The following is a 26450-nucleotide window of genomic DNA, read 5'->3' on the forward strand; positions in this document are numbered from 1 at the left end:
ATTGTGGCAGGAATCTTGAGATTCATCTATATTCCTGTGCAGTGGACCTCTTGTCTATGCGATGGAGAGGTTGAATTTTACTGCGAGGAAGGTGCGGTAGCCCCAAAAGAGGGCTCCGACCTTTCCCTTCTGGATCTGGAGGAACCAGCAGGAGAACGGGCAATTTCGCTGGTGGCTCTTTCCCCGTCCTCGTATCAGCACGAAGTCTTCCCTTTACTCCGTTGGAACGAGGGACGTGACGCATCGACCATGAGTCGTTTGGGGCGCGGTCTATGGATGGAGCGCGTGTGGATCGGGTTTCTACCCGTTGTCGCGGGGAGGACAAACATCAGATGCGACCTGTCATGGAGGAGACGGGCTTCGACCACCTTTTAAATGCGGCAACCCAAGGGAGTCCATTGAGCGATTCCTGGACTGCGTGATTTTTTGGTGATGCTCCCAAAGAAACCACACCGTGGCACAGCACTGGGGCCCGTCCAAAGGAACACGAGGGCTCAAACCTGGAATTGGGAGGGGTATCCCGTATCGCTTTCCCAATCGGACCCCTAATCCCGGGCCAGCGACCGCTTTTACCTGAGGTGCCTCGGGGAGCACCACCGGTGGCTGCGGCGGCTACTGATTGTCTCCGATGCCTGCGGCTTCCAGACGCAACGAAGAGTCCGAAGAAAGCCTCCGCGTTCCCCAGCCAGACCGGTTTCCTCTCCCATCGAGGGAGGGACTGGGATGAGGAAGTGGGACGACTCGGGCGCAGAAGCCCAAGCGGCATGGAACCGTGAACGCCAGCTATGTGGAGGAGGAGCGGGCACAGTTGCAGCTTAAGAAGCGCGAAAACCTGCAGAGGGACCCGGGAACAGTGAACAGCATAAAAAGAGGATCCAGGCTTCGCTGAAGTTGGACCGTGCCAAAGACGCAGCTCAGAACAACAATATGCCGCTAGAATCGATCAGTCCATGATAAAGTCCTGGAACAGTCCAGACTGGATTTACAACGGCAACGCTGAAGCGCTTCAGGCTCTGGCGCACGCAAAGTGAGCTCACTGAAGCCCTTAAACGGGACTTAACCGGCTAAATTGGAACGAGAAAAGGCTGCTTTGTATGCGCATTCAGGATGCATTGGCTCGCGCGAGAGTATTCTGCCATGCGTTGGAGAGGGAATCCAAGGGGAGGCAGTAGACCGGGAAGCCCCAAGTTGGGAGCTCCAGGCTGTTACTGATCATGCCGGCTTGTGGGGGGCTAATGCATTTCCGTCCTGCTACCCAAACGCCAGCTCTCGCGATTCCGGCTCCCGCATACAACAGAAGCTGCTCGCCCAACCCGGGCTCAACCCGCGCAAGAACCACCTCCCCAGCAGGCACCAAGAGCTGGCCGAACGGGGCTACTATCGCCTCCCGATACCAGCTCCGCTTTGATGGGGACCGCCTCCAAACTTCCCTACTCTATCTTGCAACTCAATGCCCACTTGGAAGACTATGATGATCTATACCGGTCTGAACGCTAAAAAATACGTGGACATCGTGGCTCAGTCCTGGATGGGGCAGTATCCGACTGGTTCGTGACTGTTTTGATTTTACAGGATGAGGACTCTCGCACAGTGCCCTCGTATTCCTCCTCCAAGCTTTAAGAGCGCGCTTTCAAGATCCAGGCGCCGAGAATGAAGCTATCCGCACTATCAAAACCATCCAGCAAGGCAACCGCCCGCTTGCAGAATTTGTCCAAGTGAATTCCGCGGCGCGGCTGCCCGACTTCCTCCTGAGTGGCCTGAACGCATGAAATGCGAATTCTTCTCGGATGCTGTGGACAGCAAGCCACGCGGAAAGGGTGTTTTTAATTCGAAGTTCCTCGTATCATTGCGGATTGGATCCAGTTAGCTCTGCTAGTGGCGCCTCGCTTTGGAATATCGCTCACAAGGAGGCCTACTTCACTCTGCAAACCACTACTGCGGGGTCCACCAAGTCAAGCCTAGCCGCTTCCCATCGAAACCACCTCCGACTGCCACGCCGACTTGGGTTGTGTCTTTACTGGCGGAGGGCCAGGTCATCTAGTCACTAACTGTCCTAAGAAACAGTAAAACCAACGCACCCCAGCTCCGCTGCACTCCGGCCTGCCAAACCACCACAAAGCAGGTCATCAGTCACTTCCACTGGCTCTCGCTCCAAAGCGGTGACCCTGGCGGCACTCCAGAGGAGGGGTGGGAAGCAGCTGTTTGCCTTTCTTCATTCCCCACACATGGGCCCGACTCCTGACGCTGTGAGTGGGATGCAGCGCTCCCATTACTGGCATTCAAGCATTTCTGGCCAACCTCACTAAACACACTCAGAGATTATAGCCTCGCCCCTTTAGGATTCCGTGGGTTGTTCCCACTGCTTAATGCGGCCCCAGGTGGTGAGGAGCTAGGTCTGGACCGAATTCCACTGGCTAAGCTCCATAACATTCACCTCAAATGGACGGGTAGCTCCCTCGGAAACGGTATTAAGGACCGGCCTAGTTCAAAACACAGCCGGTTCTCCGCCGTACTGACCATTGGGAGAAAATTAGTTTCATTTTACCAGTGGCCAAACACTCTATAGTTTTGGGTAATACCCTTTGGTTATTGTTACATGAACCAAAATTCATTTGGAAAGAAAGGATCCTAGAATTCACTGACCCTCCCTGCGGTGAACACATGAATTGGGAAGAAAACCTTAACGCCTCCTGACATACACCCCCCCTCTCTGGCTTCCCCAGTGATTGCTCCCGATTCTATTGGCATCCCACCTGCATATCAAGATCTAGCCAGAGTTTTTCAGGAGCAGGAATGTGATCAGTTGCCACCCCACAGAGACACTGACTGTAAAATTGTCATACAACCAGGGGCTTAACTACCCAAGGGTAGAATCTACCGCATGAGTCCCAATGAGGAGAAGGTTGAACTTCGTACCTTCTTAGACAAGAACCTTGCTCTCGGTTTCTTATACGTATGGGAGCAATACCAAACACAATAATAACACGCTTTAACGCTTTTGTTTGTCAAAAAAGAAAGATGGGTCTTCTAAGGCTTTTGCACAGATTATCGAGGTCTCACGCGGTCTCCCTGTCCAATAAATATCCCTTGCCTTTGATCAAGGACCTTTTAGATGCACTCTGTAAAGGACTCCATTTTTACTAAATTGGACTTGAGAGAAGCTTACTACAGAGTCAGAATTGCTGCAGGATATGAACCCCTGACTGCGTTTAATACAACGTTTGGACAGTTTCAATATTTCATAATGCCATTCGGGTTAACGGGCCCCCGGGGCTTTCATGGCCCTTTATTAATGAAGTTCTCCAAGGATTTTACTGTACAAGGGAGTTGTTGTATACCTCTTAGATGACGCTTTTGTTTACTCGCAAAACGATAGAAGAGCATGAAATATTGGTTCGAGAGGTGCTGAAACGCTTGTTTGACAACTCTCTCTACAAACTCTCAAAATGCTTGTTTTCATCAGACCTCCATTGACTATTTGGGTTAATGGATCTCACTCGGTGGGCTTAAAAAATGGATCCTAAGAAATTGACGCAGTCCCTCCAATGGCTCGCCCCCACCAACCGCAGAAGAACTCCAGTCGCTTCTTGGTTTTGCTAATTTCTATCGCGGATTTTATACCCCAATTCTGCTGAACTGACTCTCCCTCTCTACAGACCCCTTACGCACTAAGGGTAAGGATCCACTGTCCGCCAAGTTCGGGGCCCCCCTTTTCTGGTCTGAAAAATGTCAAACAGCCTTTGAACTATTAAAATCTGCGTTTACCACCGAATCCCATCCCCAAGCACCCCTGACCCGGATCTCCCCATTGTGGTTCATCGTGGACGCCTTCGACAAAGTAATTTGGGGCAAGCCCTGTTGCAGAAAAAAATAAAGATGGTAGACTGGTTCCGTGTGCTTATTTGTCTAAAAAATTCTCTGGTGCCGAACTCAACTGGACTGTAGGGTGACAAAGAGACTGCGGCCATCAAAGCAGCACTCTCCACTTTGGCTTAATTGGCTGGAGGGGTACAAACATCCCTCTCAAGTTTGGTCGGATCATAAAAACCTGGTGCTCTTTCCACTCCCCTCAAGATGTCCACAGAAACAACTTCTTCATAATGAATTTCTTTCTCGTTTCTCTTTTACAGTCCATTTTTTCCCTGAAAAACCAACAAACTGGATGACGCGCTCTCGCGCCACTTACCCGAGGGGGGGGGGTGGAGCTGCCCCACGAGACATCTCCACGCACTGCCTTTCCCCCTCCCAGTTGGGGCTGGCTGTCACTCGATCTCTTCAAAATCTAATTCTCCTCCGGGCCTCGCTCCTAAAGTCTCTGCTCTCCTTTCCTGCGCAAATTATAGGAGGCGGGGCTGCACGAGTTTCCAGCGGTCGAAGGGGACTCCCAATTGGCGTTTGGAGAATGGAGTTTCATGGAGGGGGGAATGTTGGTAATGCGCCTCCCTCCGTTAAACAGGTTCTTGAAGCTTGCCACGATGCCCGCTCGGCTGTTAATTTTGGCTTTTTGAAAACTCTACACCTGGCCCCGCCGGTGTTCTGGTATGCTGCAATGCGCAAAGACATTGAGGCATACATTAAAGGCTGCTCGGTTGGTGCAGAAGCCAAAACTATCTCCGTGGAAAGCTCCTATGGACTATTGCAAATCTTCTCCCGGTAGCTTCCCGCCCTTGGGAAGTCATCTCCATGGATTTCATTACAGATTTGCCCGAAAGTCATGGCAACACGGTTTTATGGGTGGTGGTAGACTTATTCTCTGGCAAGCCCATTTTATTCCATGCGGCTTCCATCCCCTCCGCCTCTAAGTTGGTAACGGCTGTTTATTCAACATGTTTACCGTCTCCCATTCCGCGCCTGCTATGGGTGGTGGTTTCTAGACCAAGGCCCCCAATTCATCTCTGGCAAAGTTCTGGAAAGCGCTTTTTAGGGTTGTTAAATGCCGCCCCGGCCGTCAAGCCGCTTCCTACCACGTTCCTGGTGCGATCGGCGCGACGGAGAGAAATCTAACAGAACCCTCGAGCAGTATTTACGTTGATACACCAACTACCACCAAGACAATCGGTGCGAGCTTATTCCGCTTATGGAGTAATGCCTTACAACAATGCGGTTCATAGTAGTACAGCATAGAAAACCCCCTTTGAAATTGTGTGTCTGGTCAGCTCCTTCCGGCCAAGCAAGGCTAAATCCACCCGCAGCTGCCTTGGACCCCCCAGAATTTCAACAATGGATTTCATCCCTGGTCGAGGGATGGAAGCCGGCCCAGACCATTTTACAACAAGAAAGGGACTTCAAAAAACTGCAGTAAGCGGATAAACACTGCTCGGATTTCCATCTGCGTGTGGGCTCCTGGGTGTATTTATCTACAAAAAATCTCAGAGACGTGCATAAATTTTCTCCAAACTTAAGTAAGAGTAGATTTGTGGGACCCTTTCAAATTACTAAAGTGATTAATGATGTCACTGCCCGCTTAGATTTGCTCTAACTCTCTTAGTAAACATCCATCCCGTCTCTCTCCATTCCAGCTTTGCCTGGCATATGAGGCTCCCGCTTCCGATGCCTGCTCACGACTCCGCTACTGGAGAGGCCCTCAATCAATTATTATTGATGGCCACAAGCACCACGAAATTGACGCTATCCTGGACTCTCGCTTTAATCGCAGAACGCTTTGCAATATTTAGTTTCTTGGGTGGGATATTCCTCTGGGTATAATCAGTCGGGTCTATTCCGAAAACATTGAAGCCCCCACCCCTATTAAGTTAAGCTTCCAATCACATTTTCCAAGCACAAACCTGGGAGGAAGGGGTACTCTGTAGGGGAGGTAGAGTGTAAAGGATTCAATAGTGTTGATGGTGAAGTAACCTTGGAGTGCATTCCACAGCCCGGGCGACAATAGGGTGCATCAAGGGAGACTTTATCTCTAAGGCTGAAATGAAGCCCCTGTTCCCATGGGAAGCAGGGAGCAATGGGGTGACTGGTATTATAACCTGTGCTTCTGGCGGGAAGTGTCATTCCTGCCACTGCGTGTACTTGAGCTTTCTAAGATGTCTTAATAAATGGACTTTTACTCCCAAAGCCTTTTATTTCTGCGTCTATGGAATTCCTTACAAGCACCTTGCTCAGACTCCGATTTGGAAAGTAATGTATGACTGGTGGAGCTAGTTGCTTTGCAACTTTTAGGAACCTCTTCACCAGTGGAGTAGTTGGCGAAAACCACTCTCACACTGCTATCTGCCTCTTCAGAGTATTTGGCCACAATCCTTGCTTCCACCCATCAAAAAGGAACGGATCAGTGTCTCTGGGTGATGGAGGTAGTGGATTCACAGAGTTCTCATTGGCCCAGCTCCTGGAAGCTGCCCATGTACAGCTATACAGTTTTCTTGTGGAATGCCTGCAAGATGTCTCAAGAGGTGTGTTTCCCTGGGGCAAAAATCTATGATGTCACACAGAGGCTGACAAGACTTGTCAAGTGCACTGACTGTTATCCCTTCCTTTTGATCCCTGAGATCCGGCAGCAGCTAAGCGGAAGGTAGTTGAACAGAGAACAAAAGGTGAGCTGTGTTTTTTTTGGAGGGTTATCCTTAAACCTTTAACTCAAAATCTTTGACTGTGTATGTTCTTTTTGAGTGCTTGGTATTTGTTTTTTGAGTGACTGGGAAAGCTTTTGTTTGTGTGGGGACTGATTTGTTTTACTGTGTGCTTGCCCTCAGGCTTCTGAGAGGCGAGGCTTCTGGTGAGTCACCAGCACGATTTAACTGCCAGCCAACTCTTTTGAGATATCTCTGAGAGCCAGTAGAGGTGAGTGGAATGTAACTGAACAAAGAGCAAAGGGTGAGTTCTCATTATTTTTATTTGCACAACAAGTCAAATCTCCAGTGGCCAATCGGTTGCCCTCCTGGGCAGGAGCTCCAGCTGACCTCACCCACTTTCTAAAAACACTTGGTGGGTACTGGATAAATTGTCTGTGGGGATGATGGTGCCCATGGGTGCCACATTGGAGGCCCCTGGCCTAACAGAGCCATTAAAGCTATGCTGCTCATAATCTAGAGTTTAAATCTATGAAACGCAAAGTAATCAGAGAGGAGCAGCTTCTATATACATACATTTCCAGTTCCTTCCTGGTCTAATTTTCCTTCTGTTAGGGAAAGTTATCAAGAGGTGAATGTAAAGTAGAAGTTCAAAGCCATGAGAGGGTTTGAAAATGCAGAAATTAAATACTAATTATCCATTATAATTAAAATAATTATGAATTAAAGCAGCCATTTCTGTTAATAGCAACTGTATCATAAATGTCACCGCACAACCTCTCTTATTAATTGTTGTGAATTATTAATACAATGCATTATCATTACTATGAAAGGGGACTTTAAAACGACAGCTTTACTGAGCCTGCAAATTCATGAGTTCGAGATGGGCAGAAGTTTTGCTGGTATTTGTTAATGCTGGATGCTGCCATGCCATTGATCACTGGCAGCTATAAAAGTTAATAAAAAGCTCTCTTAGGCCTTGTCAAGTGAAGCACAGGAAGCAGAGCAGGAATTCTCATCACTGGCTGGTAGTAGAAAGCTTCACATTATTATAATAGATTGTGTCCCTAGCATGAAACCTCAAAGGAATGAATGTAAATTACAAACAGCACCAGGTCTAAACATAAGAGTGACCTGGAGATGACTGCTGAGCCTTCATGAGCAGATTTCTCCTTCCTCCTGAGCATCCCAGCAATTTGGAATTTGAAAAATCCTGGTCCCTGGACAAGGATACATGGTTTGGGGCTGAACAAATCCAGGAACAGAGTCTTAGGTGCCTATGGCTATCACAAAAATTCTGTTTGTCTTAATATGCACAATTATTGCATATGCATATGACTTTCACTGAATGTCCATAGTCAGTTGTCACAGATCAAAATGCAGTCCAGACTACAACGCTGTTACAGAGGACTACAGACTAAGATGCACATGCACATTACACAGCCAAGCAATTAATTACCTAGAAGATATTTCCTCATTTTATGGCTGGGGAATATCGAGGCTAAGATTAGACCTAAGGATGATCAGTGAATCCATAGCAGAGAACGCAAAACACATACACAGCTGATTACTCAGCTAAATTGCACATCTGCCAAGAAATTAAGAATTAGATAAAAAACAAATATATGTACACAGTCAAATAAATTAAGCATGTTTAAAATACCAGCTCTTCCATTTTCTCATCATACCAGCACTTCCACCTTTCTCATCATGGTCATCTGGATTCTGCTCCAGATGTTTTTGGCTAGCTGTTTGGATGCCGTGGCAGAATGGTTAAAGCAGGGTCAGTTGAAGTTGAATCCATCTAAGACAGATGTCCTGGAGCTGAGCTGGGAAGGGGCACGTGGGGTTGGCCAGTTACCAACTCTTAATGGAGTACAGCTAACAACTGCGCCAGCTGTGAAGAATCTTGATATGATACTTGATGCTTCCTGTAGCAATGGAGTCTCAAGTCACACACATGGCTTTCTATCATCTGTGCCAGGTGAGATTATTGGAACCCTACTTGTACCAAACAGACTTAGCTACAGTAATCCATGCAACTGTCACCTCTAGACTGGACTACTGCAACTTGCTTTACACAGGGTTTGCCCACTCTCAGGAACCATGGGGCTTCTTGGATCTGCGGCGCCATAAGCGTGAGCTCATCTGCAATGAAAACTCCACCAAAAAGAAAATGAACCCTTGCTGAGGGGCACAGCACAAGTGTATAATTAGCCTTAGTTTACATCGACAAATACATTCTGCTCATTTCTCCTATCAAGCCTCCTTCAGTGAAAAGTTCTTCCAATTCTGAGCAAAAATTAGCCTTGCAGATGTTATGGCGTTAAGCACAAATTCACAAACATCTTTAGAAATGAGATCCCATGTGGCTTTTGTAAATACTGGCTTATGATCTTCAGAACAGCCTTTATTGGTGGCCCAAGGCAGCCTATTCTGCCATTATCAGCAGAAGAAAATCTACTTGCATCCAATTCACAGACTAGTTTCCATCACCAGCCCATCTTATCCCCAGCACTGATCTGGGTCTCTGAGACCTTAGTTTGTAAGGCTTCTGAAATAAGATGGGCTGCAATCAGAAACAGGGGCATATACATGGTAGGTCCATGACAACAGAATGCTTTCCAAATAGTAATTTGTATGGTCCAATCTGGTGAGGGGGGGATTTGATTCCAGATTCTGCTTAGACTCGTGCCACTGGATTTGTACTCCCAGGGACACTTACCCAGTGAAGGGGCAAAAACGCTGATGGGCAAAAGCTTCAAACCTCTGGTATTTATGAATGTGGTGCCAGGTGCTCCTGTGCCAGCAGGAGCCAATGGCACAGCTGGAGTGTCCTGGAGGAGTATAGTCAGCTTCCACCTGGTGTTTAGCACTGAGTACACCACAGCCTGGACCTCAGAGTTATGCCACCCATTCAGCCTAATGGAGGGCTTTCATGCGGCTGGAGTGTCTTTTCTTTTTGGCTGCATCCCTGCACAACCCGAAAGCCCTCGGGAGGCGATGCAGAAGCAGAGTTTTCCCCAGCCATGGTGCCCTCAGGACTGAGCTGCCTGCTTTTTAAGTTTTAGGCGCCAGATGAAATAATTCTGCATGTGTCTGGATAATCAGCTGGTACAAAATGCAATATGAAAATGTTAAATGGGGATCACTGAATGAATTATATTTCACCAGTGTTACATCAATTGCATTGGATCTCATTTTTTTCTTTGGCTCTGGTATTGGACTGAGATATCTGGTGCTCTCCGGTGCCTACATGAACCTGCATGCAATTTAATGTTTATGATGACATTCTCTGCATTTCCTTTAACTGAAGTGAGGTTAGTAGGCAAGTGGGGTAGGGCCTTTTTAGCTGTGGCTTCCAGGTTCTGGAATTTTCTGGCCCAAGAAACCTAATCAGCTTCCTCATTGTTTGTCTTACAGAAGCTAGAGTTCTTTTCTAGACTACCTTTGAAGCAGGCTGATATAGTTGTGTGACTTATTTTTATCTTCTTTTTCACTTCTGTGTTTTTATGTATATTTGGATTACTATTCTTTTTAAGATCTAGATGTATCCTTAGTATTTAGCTGTTGGATTTTTAACTGCTTTTTGTAGATTTTATATGAGTTTCTGCAACCTGTTTGCTCTTGTTGCTGTTTGCTATTTTTATCTTGTGATGTTTTGTATTTTGAGTGTTTTAATAATTCTAAGATGTCCTGATGATCTTTTAAAAATGGTGGTATAAATGAAGCAAATAAATGTATGGTGGTCTTTTTCACAGACTTTAAAGAAACAAAATCACATAATTTAAAGATTTCTTTTTCAAATTTATGTCTTAAGTAAAGTTTGTCCTGAGAGGTACCCAAGTAACTCCCACAGAATCTCTGCTATAGGACAGGAGTCTTTGGGGTATGTTCCAGCATTCACAATCAGTTCACTGGGAGTGCTATCCAGACATATTATACTGAGAAGGCATACCACTTGTGCAACACAGGAAGAAACAGCAGTAATGGGCAAGCTGTTTTTAAAGGACACTCATCTACTCTGATTGATCTTTCCACTGAAGCATTCTTGATAAGCTTCTAAGGATTTTCTGAAACACATTTTGAAAAACCTGTTTTAAGGTGAGGAATGAAGCAAGGCAGGACAAGTAATTATGAACAGCTCCGACAACTGAATGGGATAAAGTTAAGCAAATATGTTTCTTTGTTCTGTAAATATTTGAAACTTTTCATTTTAGTTGAAATGACAAACAGTCAATTTTAGTTGCTCTTAAGCGTAGATCCGATACTTCAAATATAGCAAGTCACTACATTGCAAAAGCTGAACTATGTATTGTCCAATATGAGACAAAAACAAAAGATTGTACTGTATCCTATGGAGGTTTCCCTGATGGAACGGAAAACAGATCTCTTCTGCTTCCCTTCCTTGCTGTACCCATGGCTCAAATGCCTTTTCACCTACAAGGGTGCTTTTTTGCAGGTATCTGGAAGCTGATGGGGAAGGTGAAAGATCCACTTGCCCACCTGGAGGTAAGGAGAAAAGCCAGGAAGGGGAGGAAGAACCATACACAAATCAAATTGTGGCAAATCAGGCCACAGCTTTTTAATGTTTATAGCTGCAAGACCTTTGGTGCAGCATGGAGATGGAGTTGCATTGGACAATCAGACTGTTGCCCAATATTACCCCACCCCCCCAGGCCTACTGCATCTATGGAGCGGCAAACATGAGGCCAGTGTGCATCCCTTACCACCTGGGAATGACAGCCAGCCAACAGCCCCAAGCTGTGTGTGCTGATGAATGGCTCCACCCCAAGATGCCTTATGGAGTTCCCCCAAAAGGGAAGACAGGTGCACAAGCATGGCCACCCCACCCCCAATGGTTCCATCCCAATTTCCAAAGTACCACAAGAGTGGGGTGGGGTGACCTGGCTCAGCTCCCACCAATTCTCCTACAACTGCAAACATGGCTCCAGGTAAATCTGGGGAGCTGGGCTTCTGCCAATGGAACATCTGCAGGATATTACCCAAACACAACAACCAGCAGTGAAAATAAGGACTTAATAAATTACTGAGTTGAAAATCATGGTTAAAATATTGTCTTTTTTTAAAGGACCCAAACAGTTGTAAAATAAACTTCCCTTTGAAACAAAGATGATCTAAATCTCGACTCTAGAAACATATGTTGCTCAATTTGGATGTTGGCAATTTGAATGCAATTTCTAAAACAGGAAACAATCTGTTGCAGGCTCTTATTTCTCCATATTAGAATGCACAGTGCATTTTGTGAAATATAAGCACAGGCAAAACAAACTAACCTTGCTATTTATTGTTTTTGTGTATGTTTTTACAATATTGTAGGTATTTTTACAGAATATAGTGTTGATGTATATGATCAGCAAAAATGTCAGCTGGTTAGCAACATTATACAAACCCAGAGGTGGGATCCAGTAGGTTCTCACAGGTTCCCGAGAGTAGGTTACTAATTATTTGTGTGTGCCAAGAGGGGGTTACTAATTGGTGATTTTGCCACGTGATTTTTGCCTTAGTTACACCCCTCCTCTCAGCAGTAGCGCGCAGAACTTGAAGCAGTCTAGCAGGAGGTGCACTGGTGTGCGTGGCAGCCTGCGCCTGTGTGCATTCAAGCTTCTCGCCCAAGCGACTCCCATGCAGCAAGTAGCTGCTGCCCTGCCACAGCCCCCCCCCGCCCCAGGGAAATGCCCCACCTGGAATGCCTGGCTCCTCGGCCCCCTCCTGCTGTGCCCCACCCAGCCCCATTGGCGCTACGCCACAGTTTGAATCCCACCACCATGGGAACCTGTTACTAAAATGTTTGGATCCCACCCCTGTACAGACCCAACTGAATTTTAGAAATCCAAAAGAATAATCTTTGGTATTTCAGAACATCTCCTAAAAACATTACTCTCTTAATTATTGTAATCAAGGAATTAGTAGTTTTCTGCCCTTAGATCACCTTTACCGTAAGAGCAAGAAGTTCTTGAAAGGGCCATTATCCCTTCCCTCTTAACTGTATATGAACTGGGAGCATCAATCCATAGTATGGCAATATTTGTGGACACTCTACATGGCCTTTAAAAAACAAACCTCCCTTCATTCCTTTCAATTATATGACAAAATGAGGGGATCTCTACAGATTTTATTTTTGATCAAGGAACACTTCTTAGGAAGAATGGGACACTGCCAAGGGCCAATCAGTTCTTCACACTAGGTATTCTTCACATTAACACTTGTATAGACTAAAGAACAAACATTTGTATGACAGCAAAATATAGGAGGTTTATATCATTGCATGTATGAGAAATTGAAAAATAACAAAATCAAAAAAATATGAAGTTTGCAATTCAGTGAACATTTCAACTAAATTTTCCTGTTGGCCTATAATGACTGTAGATGGCAGGAAATATTCATGGTCATAATTCAGCAAATATTTACCGTGACAGAATTCCACAGAAGTCAATGGAATTTCAGTTGGTTGTAGCCAAGTATGATATTTGTGCTTTTACTCAGAGTTAATTATGACATGCTTTTACTGCATTGTAATCCATGGGTTATGAAGACAGTACACAAATTGTAACGGGGAAATTACAGCATGCTGGTGCTTGCAGGCACAATAAATATAATTAGAGTTCTCCGAGTTTTATAGTAGCCAGAAGAAACTAAGAGTTTTCAAAAGCGCTGTCTTCCACCCGCTGCCATGCAAATGGCAGCAGGTGGATGACAGGGTTTTCTCCGCACCAGCCCCAAACGCCTTCTTACCTCCTCCTGGCTTTCATCCCTCTGTGGAGGCCAGGGGACACGTCTCCTGGCCTCTGTCCCTGCAGCTGTTGCTCTGGCCATGGAGAAGGTAAGGAGGAGTTTGGAGGGCTGCATGGCCATGCAGAGCCTGCTCCGTCCGCTGCTCAGCCAACAGGGCCTTTTGTGCGAACGGCCCCAGGGTTTGCATTGGCATGAATCATGCCGATGCAGCCCCGCTTCTCTGGCTGTGCAGAAACAGCCTAAAAGCAAGATATGGCTTGAGCACCTTTTTGAAACAAAATCTGAAAACTAAAAGCATACGTGAATCAAAGGCCCCTTTCACACATGCAAAATAATGCACTTTCAATCCACTTTCACTATTGTTTTCAAAGTGGATTGAAAGTGGATTGAAAGTGTATTATTCTGCATGTGCAGAAGGGGCCAAAGTGTTTAGAAGGACATGGATATCACCCAAGATTCTTTTTCTTTTCCCAGGGAACTCCATATGCAGCAGTGGCATAATGGTTAAGAGCAGGTGCATTCTAATCTGGAGGAATCGGGTTTGATTCCCTGCTTTGCCGCTTGAGCTGTGGAGGCTTATCTGGGGAATTTAGATTAGCCTGTGCACTCCCACACACGCCACCTGGGTGACCCTGGGCTAGTCACAGCTTTTCTGAACTCCCTCAGCCCCACCCACCTCACAGGGTGTTTGTTGTGAGGGGGGGAGGGCAAGGAGATTGTTAGCCCCTTTGAGTCTCCTACAGGAGAGAAAGGGGGGGATATAAATCCAAACTCTTCTTCAAACTCTTCTTCTACCTTTAAGATAGAAAACATTCCTTAGATGTGTTACTATTAAGACACACAAATAATGTCCTTTATAGATGTTAATTCAGGAAGTCAGGGGTGTAAAGTAGGCTTTTATTACCAGAGTTGATTTGATTGGTCAGTATAATTTGACTAATTCTGAATTACTGGCTGACCCAAATGTTAACAATAAAAGTCACTTCAACCTACAGGCTAGGTGACATTTTAAAATACAACTTCAGAAAATATGTAATAATAATATATAATCATTCATTTGATTGATTGCCTAGTCTTTCTAGAGCACACAGATAGTGCAGTAGAAACCACAACAATATAGCTATGTTAGAAGACAGACAAGAAATAATTCGTATGTAGAGAATAAAATGAACTGACAGACCAATACCGGGGAAATGGATTGTGCTGTGTGGGGGAAATACTTGAGATAGATCCAGATAGCCAAGCAAATATTACAGTTAGTAACTCAATCAAATACTAAGAGCATGATCCAGTGAAGCTTAAGCACCGTTGAATGCTATTGATTTTGGCAGGCAAAATTAAAGTGTGGTACAACACACTGAAATCAGTGCTCCCAGTTTAATTTGGTGAAGCCAAACACAGTGAAAATGGTATCCTAGGGGAGTATTTTGGCTGGATCATGACACACATGCACAAAACTATATTCACACTATTATGTCTAATGAGAGCAAAAACAAAAGCAACAAAAAAAAGAGGTCACAGGAATCCAGCTATCCAGGGAACATCAACCTTATAGCACTGACTTATTCCAAGGAGCTAAACAAAGGCCCTTTCTGCACAAGCGTGGAAACGAACCTCCACCAGCATGAATTGTGCCAGTGGAGGCTCGGAGGCTGTTTGCACACTAGCGTTCAATCGGCCCTGACTCCCCCCCCCCAGCTAGAGAGGCAACTCCACATGGAGCCGCCTCTTGGTCAGCCCCCTCCACTGACCTCTTCATCCAGTGTCACTCTGGAGGGCTGCAGGGACCTGGCCACACTGCCCTCTAACCTCCAGGGGTCAGAAGGCAGCGTGGGCAGGTTTCTGCAGCCCTCCAGAGTGACGCTGGACAAAGAGGTCAGTGGAGACGACGGGAAAGGCGGTGTCTTCCCAGCGGTGCGGTTCGCACCGCACTGACGGGAAGACGCCGCTTTGCAAAAACCTCACTCAACAAGCAAGGTTTACAGCGGCGGCTTCACGCTGCTCCCAGGCAGCCAGGACGGCGCTGCTGCAATGCAGTAGCACCTCCTGTGCAAGCAGCAGCCCAGGGACGGCGTTTTTGCGAAAAGCAAAACTTTTCTTGCGAGAAGCAAAACTTCCCTCCAGTAAAATTACACGAAAGGAAAGAAATGCTATTAAGATTCTCAGCTCAGATCCAGAAATCATTATACTTCCAGCAGACAAGGGAAATGCAACAGTAATCATGAAGACTGAACAATATAAAGAAAAAATCAGAGAACTCCTGGATCCCACAACATACAAAAAACTGAAACAAGACCCAACCAAGAAAATCACTCACCAAACCATCACATTGATTAAGAGCTCCTCCATTCAACCAGACGCATGCCAATGACTCTGCAAATCAGAAGCTCTTCCACCCAGGTTATATGGACTCCCCAAAATCCACAAGGAATCCATTCCACTCAGACCTACTGTGAGTGCGATTGGTTCCCCCACATATGAACTGGCAAAATTTTTGACTTCACAGTTACAAAGCCACATTGGACACACAGCGCATTATATTAAAGACTCAGCCCACTTCATCAAGAAAATTAGCAATCTCCATCTCAACCCTAGTGACAGACTTATCAGCTTTGATGTCGTCTCACTGTTCACCAAAGTTCCAGTGAAAGACACACTTGCACTAATCGGCCAGATGTTTCCAGATGACATCACAGCTTTATTTCAACACTGCCTAACAACCAGCTACTTCCAATGGAACAATGATTATTATGAGCAGACTGAAGGAGTAGCCATGAGAAGTCCCCTCAGCCCAGTGATAGCCAATTTCTACATGGAACATTTTGAGAAACAAGCCCTCGAAACAGCACTCAGGAAACCTGCAACTTGGTTCCGATTTGTGGATGACACTTTGACAATCTGGAGCCATGGTGAGAAGGAACTGCTGAATTTTCTGAACCACCTTAACAGCATCCACCCAAACATACAATTTACCATGGAAACTGAAAAAGAAGGGAAACTGCCTTTTTTCGATGTCTTGGTCTTTCGCAGACCCAACCACCAATTGGGCCACACAGTATACAGAAAACCAACACACAGAGACCGGTATTTACATAAAAACTCCAATCATCATCCACAACAGAAAAGGGGCATAATCAAAACTCTAACAGATCGTGCAAAACGAATTTGTGAACCTCATCTCTTCCCTGATGAAATCAACCATCTAGACTGGGCTCTGCAGGCTAATGGCTACTCCATTACAGAAATCAGAAGAGCTTTAAGACCAAGAAAAACCCAGAGGACTGAGGAGAAACAGCCCACCACCAGAAAAATATTTCTACCATACATCAAGGGAATCACAGATCAAATAAGGAAACTGATGAAAAAGCATTACCTACAGACCATCTTCAAACCCACCAGGAAAATACAGTAAATGCTACACTCAGCAAAGGACAAGAGAGACCCCCCTCACTTCTGCAGGAGTATATTGCATACCCTGTAGCTGTGGAAAGGTCTACATAGGAACCACAAAACGCAGCATTCAGACCCGTATTAAGGAACATGAAAGACACTGTCGGCTTAATCATCCTGAAAAATCTGCAGTTGCAGAACATCTGTTAAACAAAACTGGACATAATATTTTATTTGAGAACACTGAAATTCTGGACAATTCAGAAGCTTACTATGTCAGACTGCACAGGGAGGCCATTGAAATTCACAAACACCAAGACAACTTCAATAAGAAAGAAGAGATGTTAAAAATTAGCAAAACCTGGCTCCCAGTATTTAAAAAATGGGCTGATAACCACACCCACAATACAATACACTCATCCACACCTTTGCATAGCAAGTTCCACCCAAACACTTAATGAGTGGTTCCCCACTCTGGGACATTGAAAATATACCCCACTAAACTTTCCCTTCTCACTTAGACACAGTGTGAAACAGACTTTTCTCTGTGATACACCTCTGAAGATGCCAGCCACAGATGCAGGCGAAATGTTAGGAACAAAATCGACCAGACCACGGCCACACAGCCTGGAAAACCCACCAGAACCAGTTGAATCTGGTCGTGAAAGCTTTCGACAATACATGGAATAATTGTTTATGCTGTGTTAGAATTGCTAGCCCACTCTTCGATTGGGAACCCCATCCAGTCTTTTCAAATGTATATTGTTTTGGAAGCAATAGACTTAAAAGTAATCTCAAAGTGTCTCATTCACTTTCAGCTCTGGGTGATATTTCCTGGTATCCCTCCAGTACCAAGACAATTTATAACAAATGCTACTTGCTCATTGAAAACAATTACAACTTATTGTGCCAATCAATGAAAAGGAAGTATAATTAATGAATTTCATGTCTATGCACATATTTTTCCATGGATAGGAAATGTAAATTTATCTTTATTATAGAACAACTTTCTGCTACAGAAAATAAAGTCTCTCACACACTGTAAAGCTCAGCGTTTTCAAAGTTCAATTGTATTTAAAAAATCCAAATGGAGAAACAAACTGAATCTCACATTAATATTGTTTAAATAACACAGGAAACACAATGGAACATGCCAACTGAAGTAAGATATTTTATTCTATTATATTGTACATTGACAGCCAGCATGATATAGTGGTTAAGGGCAGTGGATTCTAATCTGGAGAACCAGGTTCGACCCCCCACACTCCCACATAAAGCCTTCTCGGTGACTTTTGGCCAGTCACTTTTCCCTCAGAACTCTCTCAGCCCACCTGGAGGTAGGCAATGGCAAACCACCTCTGAACATCTCTTACCTTGAAAACTATACAGGGTCACCATAAGTCAGTTGTGATTTGACGGCACTTTCCACAACACATTGTACCCTCTGCTTTAGTGATTATGGCACCGAGACAGATTGCTCTGGGTGATTGTGCCAATGATACCAGGCAAAGATTTTACAGTTTCTCTGGCTATCATGGATCTATCTCAAGTAGTAGCAAGTCCTACAGATGACACAGAAGATACTTCAGATTCATTTATTTATTGCTCTAAATTGATAGGGATTGGAGACTCACTCTCTGCCATGGTCTGGTCTGTGTACTATCGTCTCAAGGCACAGGTGAATCTGACAAGGGGACAGTTAAAATAACGCACCCACACAGGCTAAGGGATTCAGCTGGCCTCCAGAATCCCTTGGATGACTTCAATCTCCTAGTTGATGGCTTTGTCAAGATCGTGGTGGATGCCTGGAATGAGAAGCTCTATGATGCTTCTGACATGTTCCAGCTGTCCTGTCCAGTCTTCAAGATGGTCAGCTATGGACCAAGGTAACTTGAACAACACAGATAAATATCTCAAACACTGCTGGTGGGAAAACACACTAAGGGAGATTTCACACATGCTGAATAATCTACTTTCAATGCACTTTAGCGATCATTTACAAATGGATTTTGCCAGTTCACACAGTGCACTTTCAAATATATTGAAAGAGCATTATTCATGGTGAGTGAAAGTACTATACCTGACAGATTATTCATAGTAAGACCTATGAGGTGGTGGAGACAGCAGCAAAGAAATCCTACTTTGCTTCTACTATTGTGAGGTCCAGTTTGCACCCAACTCAACTATTTTAAGTAATTTAATACTTGTTGACTCTGAAGTATGAACTGTTAAATTCCCCAGAACTAATAATTAGCTGTGATATCTTTGCAGAGACAATCTCTCAAAAATTCTCTGATTTGGAAACTGGCTATAATACAGCTGATAAACTAAAAACCCACAACACAGCTTTGAGATGGTTTCTGTGACTGATGGCACTGTGATCCTGGAATTTGTGAAGGTGACCACTTGCGAGTTAGACTCTTGTCTGTATTGGATACTTAACACATGTGAAGACCACATTGAATTTCCTTATGCCCTAAAGCATCTTTCTGTTATTTAAAAAAAACATAGCTAGAGAAAAACTATGCAGCCAACTATCACGTGGTCTCTAATTTATCCTTTCTAGGCAAAATGATAGAAAAGCCAGTTGCAGAATAACTCTAGGTCTTCCTATATAAATAATCTGCCCTGGACCCTTTTTGTCCAATTTCATGACTTTCTATGGGAGGGAGATGGTGCTGGTGGCTCTAGTAGACTACCTTCTACTAAATGTAAACAAGGCTAATGCTCTCTGCTTTTATTAGACATGAACAGCCTTTTAGTCAGTGGATCATATCATCCTGTTGAAATGTTTGGAGGTAAAAGTAGGGATTAAGGGATGTGCTTTAAACTGGTTTTAGTTGTTCCTTCTGGGGAGAATACGCAAGGTTGCAGTATGGCACCTACCTTGTGGATTCACAAGGTTCAATCTTGTCCCCCATGCTATTCAACTTCTTTGAGAAGGCTTTACAAGAAAAAAATTGATTTCATTGAATTTACCTGATTCTTTTATACCATAGACAATTTATTATTATTGGAGTAACTTGAGAAAAGATTAGGATTAAGAGACAAAGCATTACAGTGATTTCAGCTCATTTTATCTGATTGCATTTGAAAGTTGTAGTGAATGACAAGGCACTGAGGAGTGATATCTGTTAAGTCTCAATCATCAGACGAGCAGCAAGGTAAAAACAAGGTTTATTTACATGGATGGTTTCCAAGTAATACATCAGGCTAAGCAAACAGAAACTATGCATACACTCCCTTAAATATAATGCTCTTAACTGATGCCACCCTCAAAACTACGGAAACCTCAATAGCTCAATATACAACAGTATCTATTCTGTGGTGTTCCACAGACTTAGATCCTTTGACCCAGCTTAGTAGCATGAGACCTCTGTATGAGATTTGTCCAAAGCTGAGGAGTTGGGTATGATTAGTTTGTTGATGGTCCATTATGCATAGAATGGTTACCTCAGGGCTCTTCAGTGTGCAGTGGGCTTGCAGAGGGATCTCCTAACATTCTGTTTACATGCAAGGAGGTACTCCCTCCTGGGCATGCAGCTTTTCTGCAAACTCTCCAGACCAGGTTCTCTTAACTCTGCCCATCAAGTGATTCTTAAAGGCACTTATTCTTATTCTTAAACATGCAGATCTCACTATACCCAGAAGTCAAAATTGCTGGCTTAGCCTTTAAACTCCACTTTCATCCATATTACTCTTACAAAGTAAAGGGGACCATGAGCCAATTTTATTTCTTCCCCCTGCCACTCCCTGCTATGACTGGTGCTGCTGTTTCTGGAGTACAGAGAGGCTTATTTTCAACAACTCTTTGTTGTTATCATGTCAAGATACTGAAATATCAATGTAGATGGTAAGTAAGCTTCTTTTCTTTCACTTGAAGGAGCTGGTAACATGGAAGGGGGGTGAGAGAGAAGGCATGGATGGCAGTGGGAGGGAGTGGGAAGGCTGAGGGATTCTATTCTGTCCAATTTTATGCAAGAAATGTAAGGCCATCCTTTCAGGTGATCATTTGGTAGTTGAGGAAAGCTGAGCATTTACTTTTATTTTTCCTTTTTTGATTTTAGTTGTTGTTTGTGGGACAGATATTTTTCAAGCCCCCTTAAGCTGCTGGGGTCATTGGGAAAGGTGACAAATAAATTAATAAGAATAATAGGAAATTAGTGTGAAAATAACAATGGTAACCAGAGTCTACTTAGGCCCAAGGGCTACATCTAAACACAATGACAGCATGTGATTTGTAATATATTCCTGGATCTTCCCTTCTTGCTGTTTGGAGAAACCACCACGACAAGAAACAATCCAATGAAATGACTGCTCTCATCCACAAATGGAGCTACAGCTACAAGGAGCAATTACAAAACTTGAAAATAATTTGTGTCTTACAGCGCTTCTACTGCCCAAAGGCAATGCAATATTCAAGTGTCAAAAACAAACACTAAAACAGAAATATTTTTCTTCATTAACAAACCAGATGGTTTTACATGCATGAGCCAGGCATTCACAGCAACCAATTAACAACACTTTTACAGCTTGCTCTCAAGACGTGCTGTGCTGGGTTAAAGATGGGGAAGGAAGTATACTCTCAACTACCAGAGCACATCTTAGAAGACAATGTTGCTCTACATTGCAGGTATGCACATCAGTATAAATGTTAAAAAACTCCTACATTCTAAGATGATTCATTCTAGATATCCAAGCTACTGAGGACTTTTGCAAAGCAGCACTGAAACATTGTGGTTTCTCACTCCTGAGTTGATTTTTCAAAGAGCATTAGCACAATTTAATCCCAAAATAATGTAGAACTTTTAGATTTTATAAGTGAGAGGATTTGGTAGTCTATTTATGTTTATTCATTTATATTTATTTAGAGACTTTTAAAAAATCCCACTTAGCAAATGACACAGCCAATTATATACATGAAAAATCTACTGAGCTTTGAGATGCTGCAAATGATATTTAAATGGCCAGAGAAAGCATTATTTTCTGATCAGTTGCTGTGAAACATTTCTGTGAAGATGCTACTGACTCTGTCTTTCAAAAAAGATGAAAACAGTCCAAAGGTGTGATTAACTTCTTAGTCCCTGCAATTTCCTATTGCTCTATTTGCCCTAGATTTTGGAATTGACTTCCTGCTTCACTGTAAAATGCACAGTTGCTCAGCTTGATAAATCACACAAATTCACTTTTGATCACAGTTATCTTCTATTTACTACATTGCCGGTGAGGTTAATCATATGCTGAGGCAATTCATATGCTGTGCACATACACACTCTTCCTCCCATAGTACTTTGCATATTTTACACCCCATGACCAGCCATGTCTGTCTGCGCACTAAAATACAGAGAGGTCATTCCTAGATGCCAACTGCATCCTCTGATTCAGACTCATGTATTTGGAACTGCTTACTTGGGTTTCCCAAAAGGCCAGTGAAAATAAACAGGAAAAAATTGGAAGTATGTACTAATGAAGTATTGTTACAGCTGCACAATAACATGAGCCTCCAATAATGAACAATTATAAATTTGTGAGTTTTGAAGAACATACTGGGTTTTTTTTAATGGAATCAGGAAATTACAATTCTTAGGTGAATTCTGGGTTTTCGGCTTTGACCAGAAATAAATGTTGACACAGAAAAAGCAGCTAACTGTCTACAGAAGAGGAAAAACCTTCTTTAACTTCTGAAATAGCAAATAGCAGCTTTCCCAAAACTTAAGAATTCTATTTGATCTAGTCACTGGAATTCATTAAATGGTCTCTATTCTAGTTGTTTTTAGATCTTGATCAACACATGTTAAATTGGTAGTGAAAAACCTTCTGAATTTCTGGACATTAGTTGATAACCTATAATTTTGCGAAGTTTAAAATGTTACCGTTTCCCTTTTTATATGCAACAGTACACAACTGATGCACCTGGATAACCTGTAATCTATAAATCATGTCTAACACCAAATGTTACAATTTCTTGAAACTTAACTATAAAGTACAATAGTCACCTTTTTTGTGGATATTGTTTATGATCATAGGAACAAATTTAAACATTAGTTAAAATTAATCTTCAGATGCAACACAACTGCAACACAACTGTTATCCTTCAGATGCAACACAATTGCAATTATTTTCAGAGCACTTCCCCACCAATACTTAAGGTATTTGTGTCAAAATAGGGAGACTCTAAATATTTGGAATTGAGCACTGCCTTTTCTGTATGTTATGGATTACATATATTTACAGAGCTGGATCAAGTTATTTTGTCATCTCCAGCAACATGCAATTGTGCCCGCCCCTATTTCCTAGTCAACACAATGAAGGCTCATAAAAATGTATTTATTTTGAAACTTATACATTGCCTCCATAGAAGTCAGCTCAAGACACCTTACAACCAAGATAAGAAAACAAAGCCATTAAACAAATCATTAAAAACAGGCAGGTGCTATTAAAACAAGTCAGGACATAACAACAGCATAACATACTTACTAAGCATCATAAAATGATGCAGATGAAGTGGCCAGAAGCAAAGTATAACATGTTTAAATATAAGACGTCATCAAAGAAAAAACCCTTTCTTCGGTCACTACCCAGATTGCAAAAGCAGCCCCACATAGAATGCATTACATTTTCCTGAAAAGTAATCTTATTTTACATGAAATATATAAAAGGTTCTAGCCATAAAAGCTAATGGAGTAAATGACTTTTTGGTTTTGCTACAACAGACTCAAATTGCTTATCTATCTAAGAATTTATCTCTGAAATTAGTTACTTAATTTGTGCCAGGGCCCAGGACCTTGCCCGAGCATATCTCAGGAGTTTCTTTTCAATACTAGGGCTGAGACCTTTTCTGCCCGTAGCATTTACAACATATCTTGCCACACATTCTGCACAATTTTCTTTGTTCATTTTTCCTCCATTGTTTTCCCAAGCAATTTTACCATGATTTTTTCAATCCATTTCTGAGCCAGCTCCCTTGAGAATGGGGTCATGTTGAAACAGCTTGTATTTCTCCACGCCACCAAACAAACTGGCCCTGTGTACCCAACCTCCCCTTCAGCCATTTTCTCCTCCCTCTGGTCCTCCATTTTTGAAAGGAATTTTTAAAAATCTCTTTGTCATATTGTATTAGTGATATAATGTTAGAGCAAAGACAGAATCCAGGTTGATGGTATCATCTTTGTCAATTTCATCTTGAATTAGTGATGCAATGTTAAGGCAATTATACACTATGTCTGCAGCTAGGAGTAAGTGAAATTGACAAGGGAAGCTGCTTTTGCAGGATGAAATTGACAAGGAACTACTACAGCAATGATTGTGTGTTACTTCAGCTCTAATTTGGCTAAAAATGTGGTTCATTGTGCATGGGGGTGGGCTATGTGTTTCTGTTCCTTCAGGCAATGGCGCCTATTCCAAGAGTTATTTTGGCTTCCATTTTGGATTGACAGTTCTCAATAGTAGAAATGGAGTCTGAAAATTTTTTGAACTGCTGTCAAAATGCAACTATGCAGAAATGCTAGAATGTCTGTGCGAAAGAAAAAAAAGGGAGGGCTTTTTTGCACCACTTATGACATTCCACCAACCTGCAAGAACAGTACATTTTCAGCAGTAGTGTATGGAACAAATGCAACTGAAGAGACAAGGGGGAAAAACCCAAAATGCCTGGCGGGCAGGGGTGTTGGAGGAGGGGTGCAGAATGATTTCACAGAAAATATTTCCAAGACACAAGGTTTAACAAGTGGGAAAATCTATAATAAGCTGTGCGTGTGGAAAAGGCCTGAGTCCTGGAAGAAAAACTACCCCTGGGCAAACAAAGAGTTCCCAGTAGCAAAGAGGAAGAGAAACATGAACCACAGTCAGGGCCTGCTGTATATGTAGCGTTGCCAACTTCCAGGGGGCACCTGACAATCTCCCAGAATTACATGCTACACAGATCAGTTCCCCTGGAGAAAAAGTTAGCCTTGCATGGTAGCCTCTATGGTCCCTTTGCTCCCCAAACGCTGCTGTCCCCAGGATCGCCCCCACCGAATCTCTGGAAATTTCCCAACTTGGTGCTGGGAACCTTATCTGTATGTTGCTATTAGGCAGCCCTAAGAGATCATCAATAGCTGTAACCTTCTCAGTGAATTTAATAAACTTACACTGGAAGAATTTTGCATAGGATTGTACTATTTGTCTCCCAGCCCCTTTCCCTACTGCTCAAGATTGGCTAGCCATTCATCTTTTGATAAGTTTGCAAAGAGATACTATTTTCCCTTTTTTTTAAAAAAAAAAAAAGTCTAAACAGTACAAGACTTGTCAGTGGAGGTGGGCTAGTTTTGATGGTCTCAGCCTCAGACCATAAAGAAATGTTATTCACCCATGCACAACATATCATTCATCCTAAGTGGCAGGCTCTGAGTTGCCTTACAAAGCCAATTACTGCTTATTCTCAAGGAGGCGGGAGGGAGCGTGGGCCAGAAAGGTTGAGGTGCCTGCCAAAAAGACATGGGGAAATTTGCTATGTGTCAGCCTATATGACACAGTATCTCATTTGTGGATAAATATAAATCTAGTAGGAATTTAGAGAGAGAGAGAGAGAGAGAGAGAGAGAGAGAGAGAGAGAGAGAGAGAGAGAGAGGGCGGTGCTATAAAATGAACTTGCCAACTGCAACGTGCCTGATAGCCAGAACTGAACTAAAATAAAAACTGTGTTTGAAGGCTGCCTTTGTAAGTCTAGCAATTCACTTTCAGTAAGAGTTCTTTAAGGATGCCTTTATAACCTGATTCCTGTATGCATTTCTCAAAAAAGTGAACACCTCATAATATTTCAGTAAAAAATTTGCCCAACTCAAGACTGAGCAACATTTGAGAAATTATTTAATACACTTATTATTGTTTGAGCAAGTTCTAACGACGGTAAAAAAATGGTCACACCATCTGAAAGAAAAGATGCTGTTTTATGGAAAAAAAAGTCTAGAGATTTTCTCCAGTAAAAAAAGTAGGAAAAGTCAAAAGGAGAACATCGTGGAATAAATGGCATACTTATTGCTGAGAAATGAGCCTAGATATATCTCAAACAAATGCTAAAACTCAGAATTTACTGCACCGTTCATGCAATTTCATCTCTCTCATTTCATCCCACAACAAGAGGTTCTGCATAGTCCATATGAAATACAGCAAGACTGATTTTTTCCCAGTAATAAACTCCATGCATGCATGACAAATTCAAGCATGCAAAATGTTTAACATCCCAGTTCAGAGATACTTTGGGGACAAAATCCGATTATGAGTTATATGCCACAATAAATAGGGCTCAGCGTTTCATAAAGCAATTTATAGTTCATAAAAATGACAAAATGTACCTGTCAGATAGAACCCGGAGAGCAGATTTCTGTGCTGCCTGCTGGAAGGAAGGGCAGAGATGTTTATTTTATCCTCTGACTTTTAAAATATGAGCTCAATCAACTCTTTAAAAAAGTGTCACACACATTCCTGCCATGTGTCCACATTTTGAAACATTAATAAGTAACAGTAAGCCCACAGTAAAACGGATATTTTCCATTTATAACATCTAATAACATTTTGTTAAGTACACTGTAAAGCCAGAAGGCTGTTAAAGTACTGCCCAGAACTATTCTATTCAGAGGAATTAAGGGAAAAAAACTTTCCAGGAATCAATTCTCTTCCTTCCCACCATCTCCTTTACCATCAGTCTCTTCCCATTCTTCAATAGAAACAGATATCACATATTTGGGTTTCTGGAGTCATCTGTAGTGACAGAATTGTGCATTTAGCAAGCTGTGCAAGAACTAC

General features: G+C 43.1%; 1 protein-coding gene and 1 long non-coding RNA gene across 5 annotated transcripts in view; one reads left to right on the forward strand and one right to left on the reverse strand.

Moving 5' to 3' along the window:
- Nucleotides 1–26450, reverse strand: part of AFF3 (AF4/FMR2 family member 3) — a 306895-nt gene that overhangs the window by 60861 nt on the left and 219584 nt on the right. For 3 of the 4 annotated variants that reach the window (XM_048494123.1, XM_048494121.1, XM_048494124.1), the window contains one exon: nt 26000–26040. In XM_048494123.1, the coding sequence (XP_048350080.1) occupies nt 26000–26040 (41 nt within the window). The remainder of the gene's footprint in view (nt 1–25999; nt 26041–26450) is intronic. The other variant, XM_048494122.1, reaches the window with a different exon arrangement.
- LOC125431362 lies at nt 6480–19063 on the forward strand. The gene is made up of 4 exons (XR_007244298.1): nt 6480–6545; nt 6705–6792; nt 10984–11033; nt 18939–19063. It is a non-coding gene; the product is annotated as an uncharacterized LOC125431362 (long non-coding RNA).

The sequence above is a fragment of the Sphaerodactylus townsendi genome, linkage group LG04 (assembly GCF_021028975.2).
Source record: "Sphaerodactylus townsendi isolate TG3544 linkage group LG04, MPM_Stown_v2.3, whole genome shotgun sequence".
Classification (NCBI taxonomy): Eukaryota; Metazoa; Chordata; class Lepidosauria; order Squamata; family Sphaerodactylidae; genus Sphaerodactylus; species Sphaerodactylus townsendi.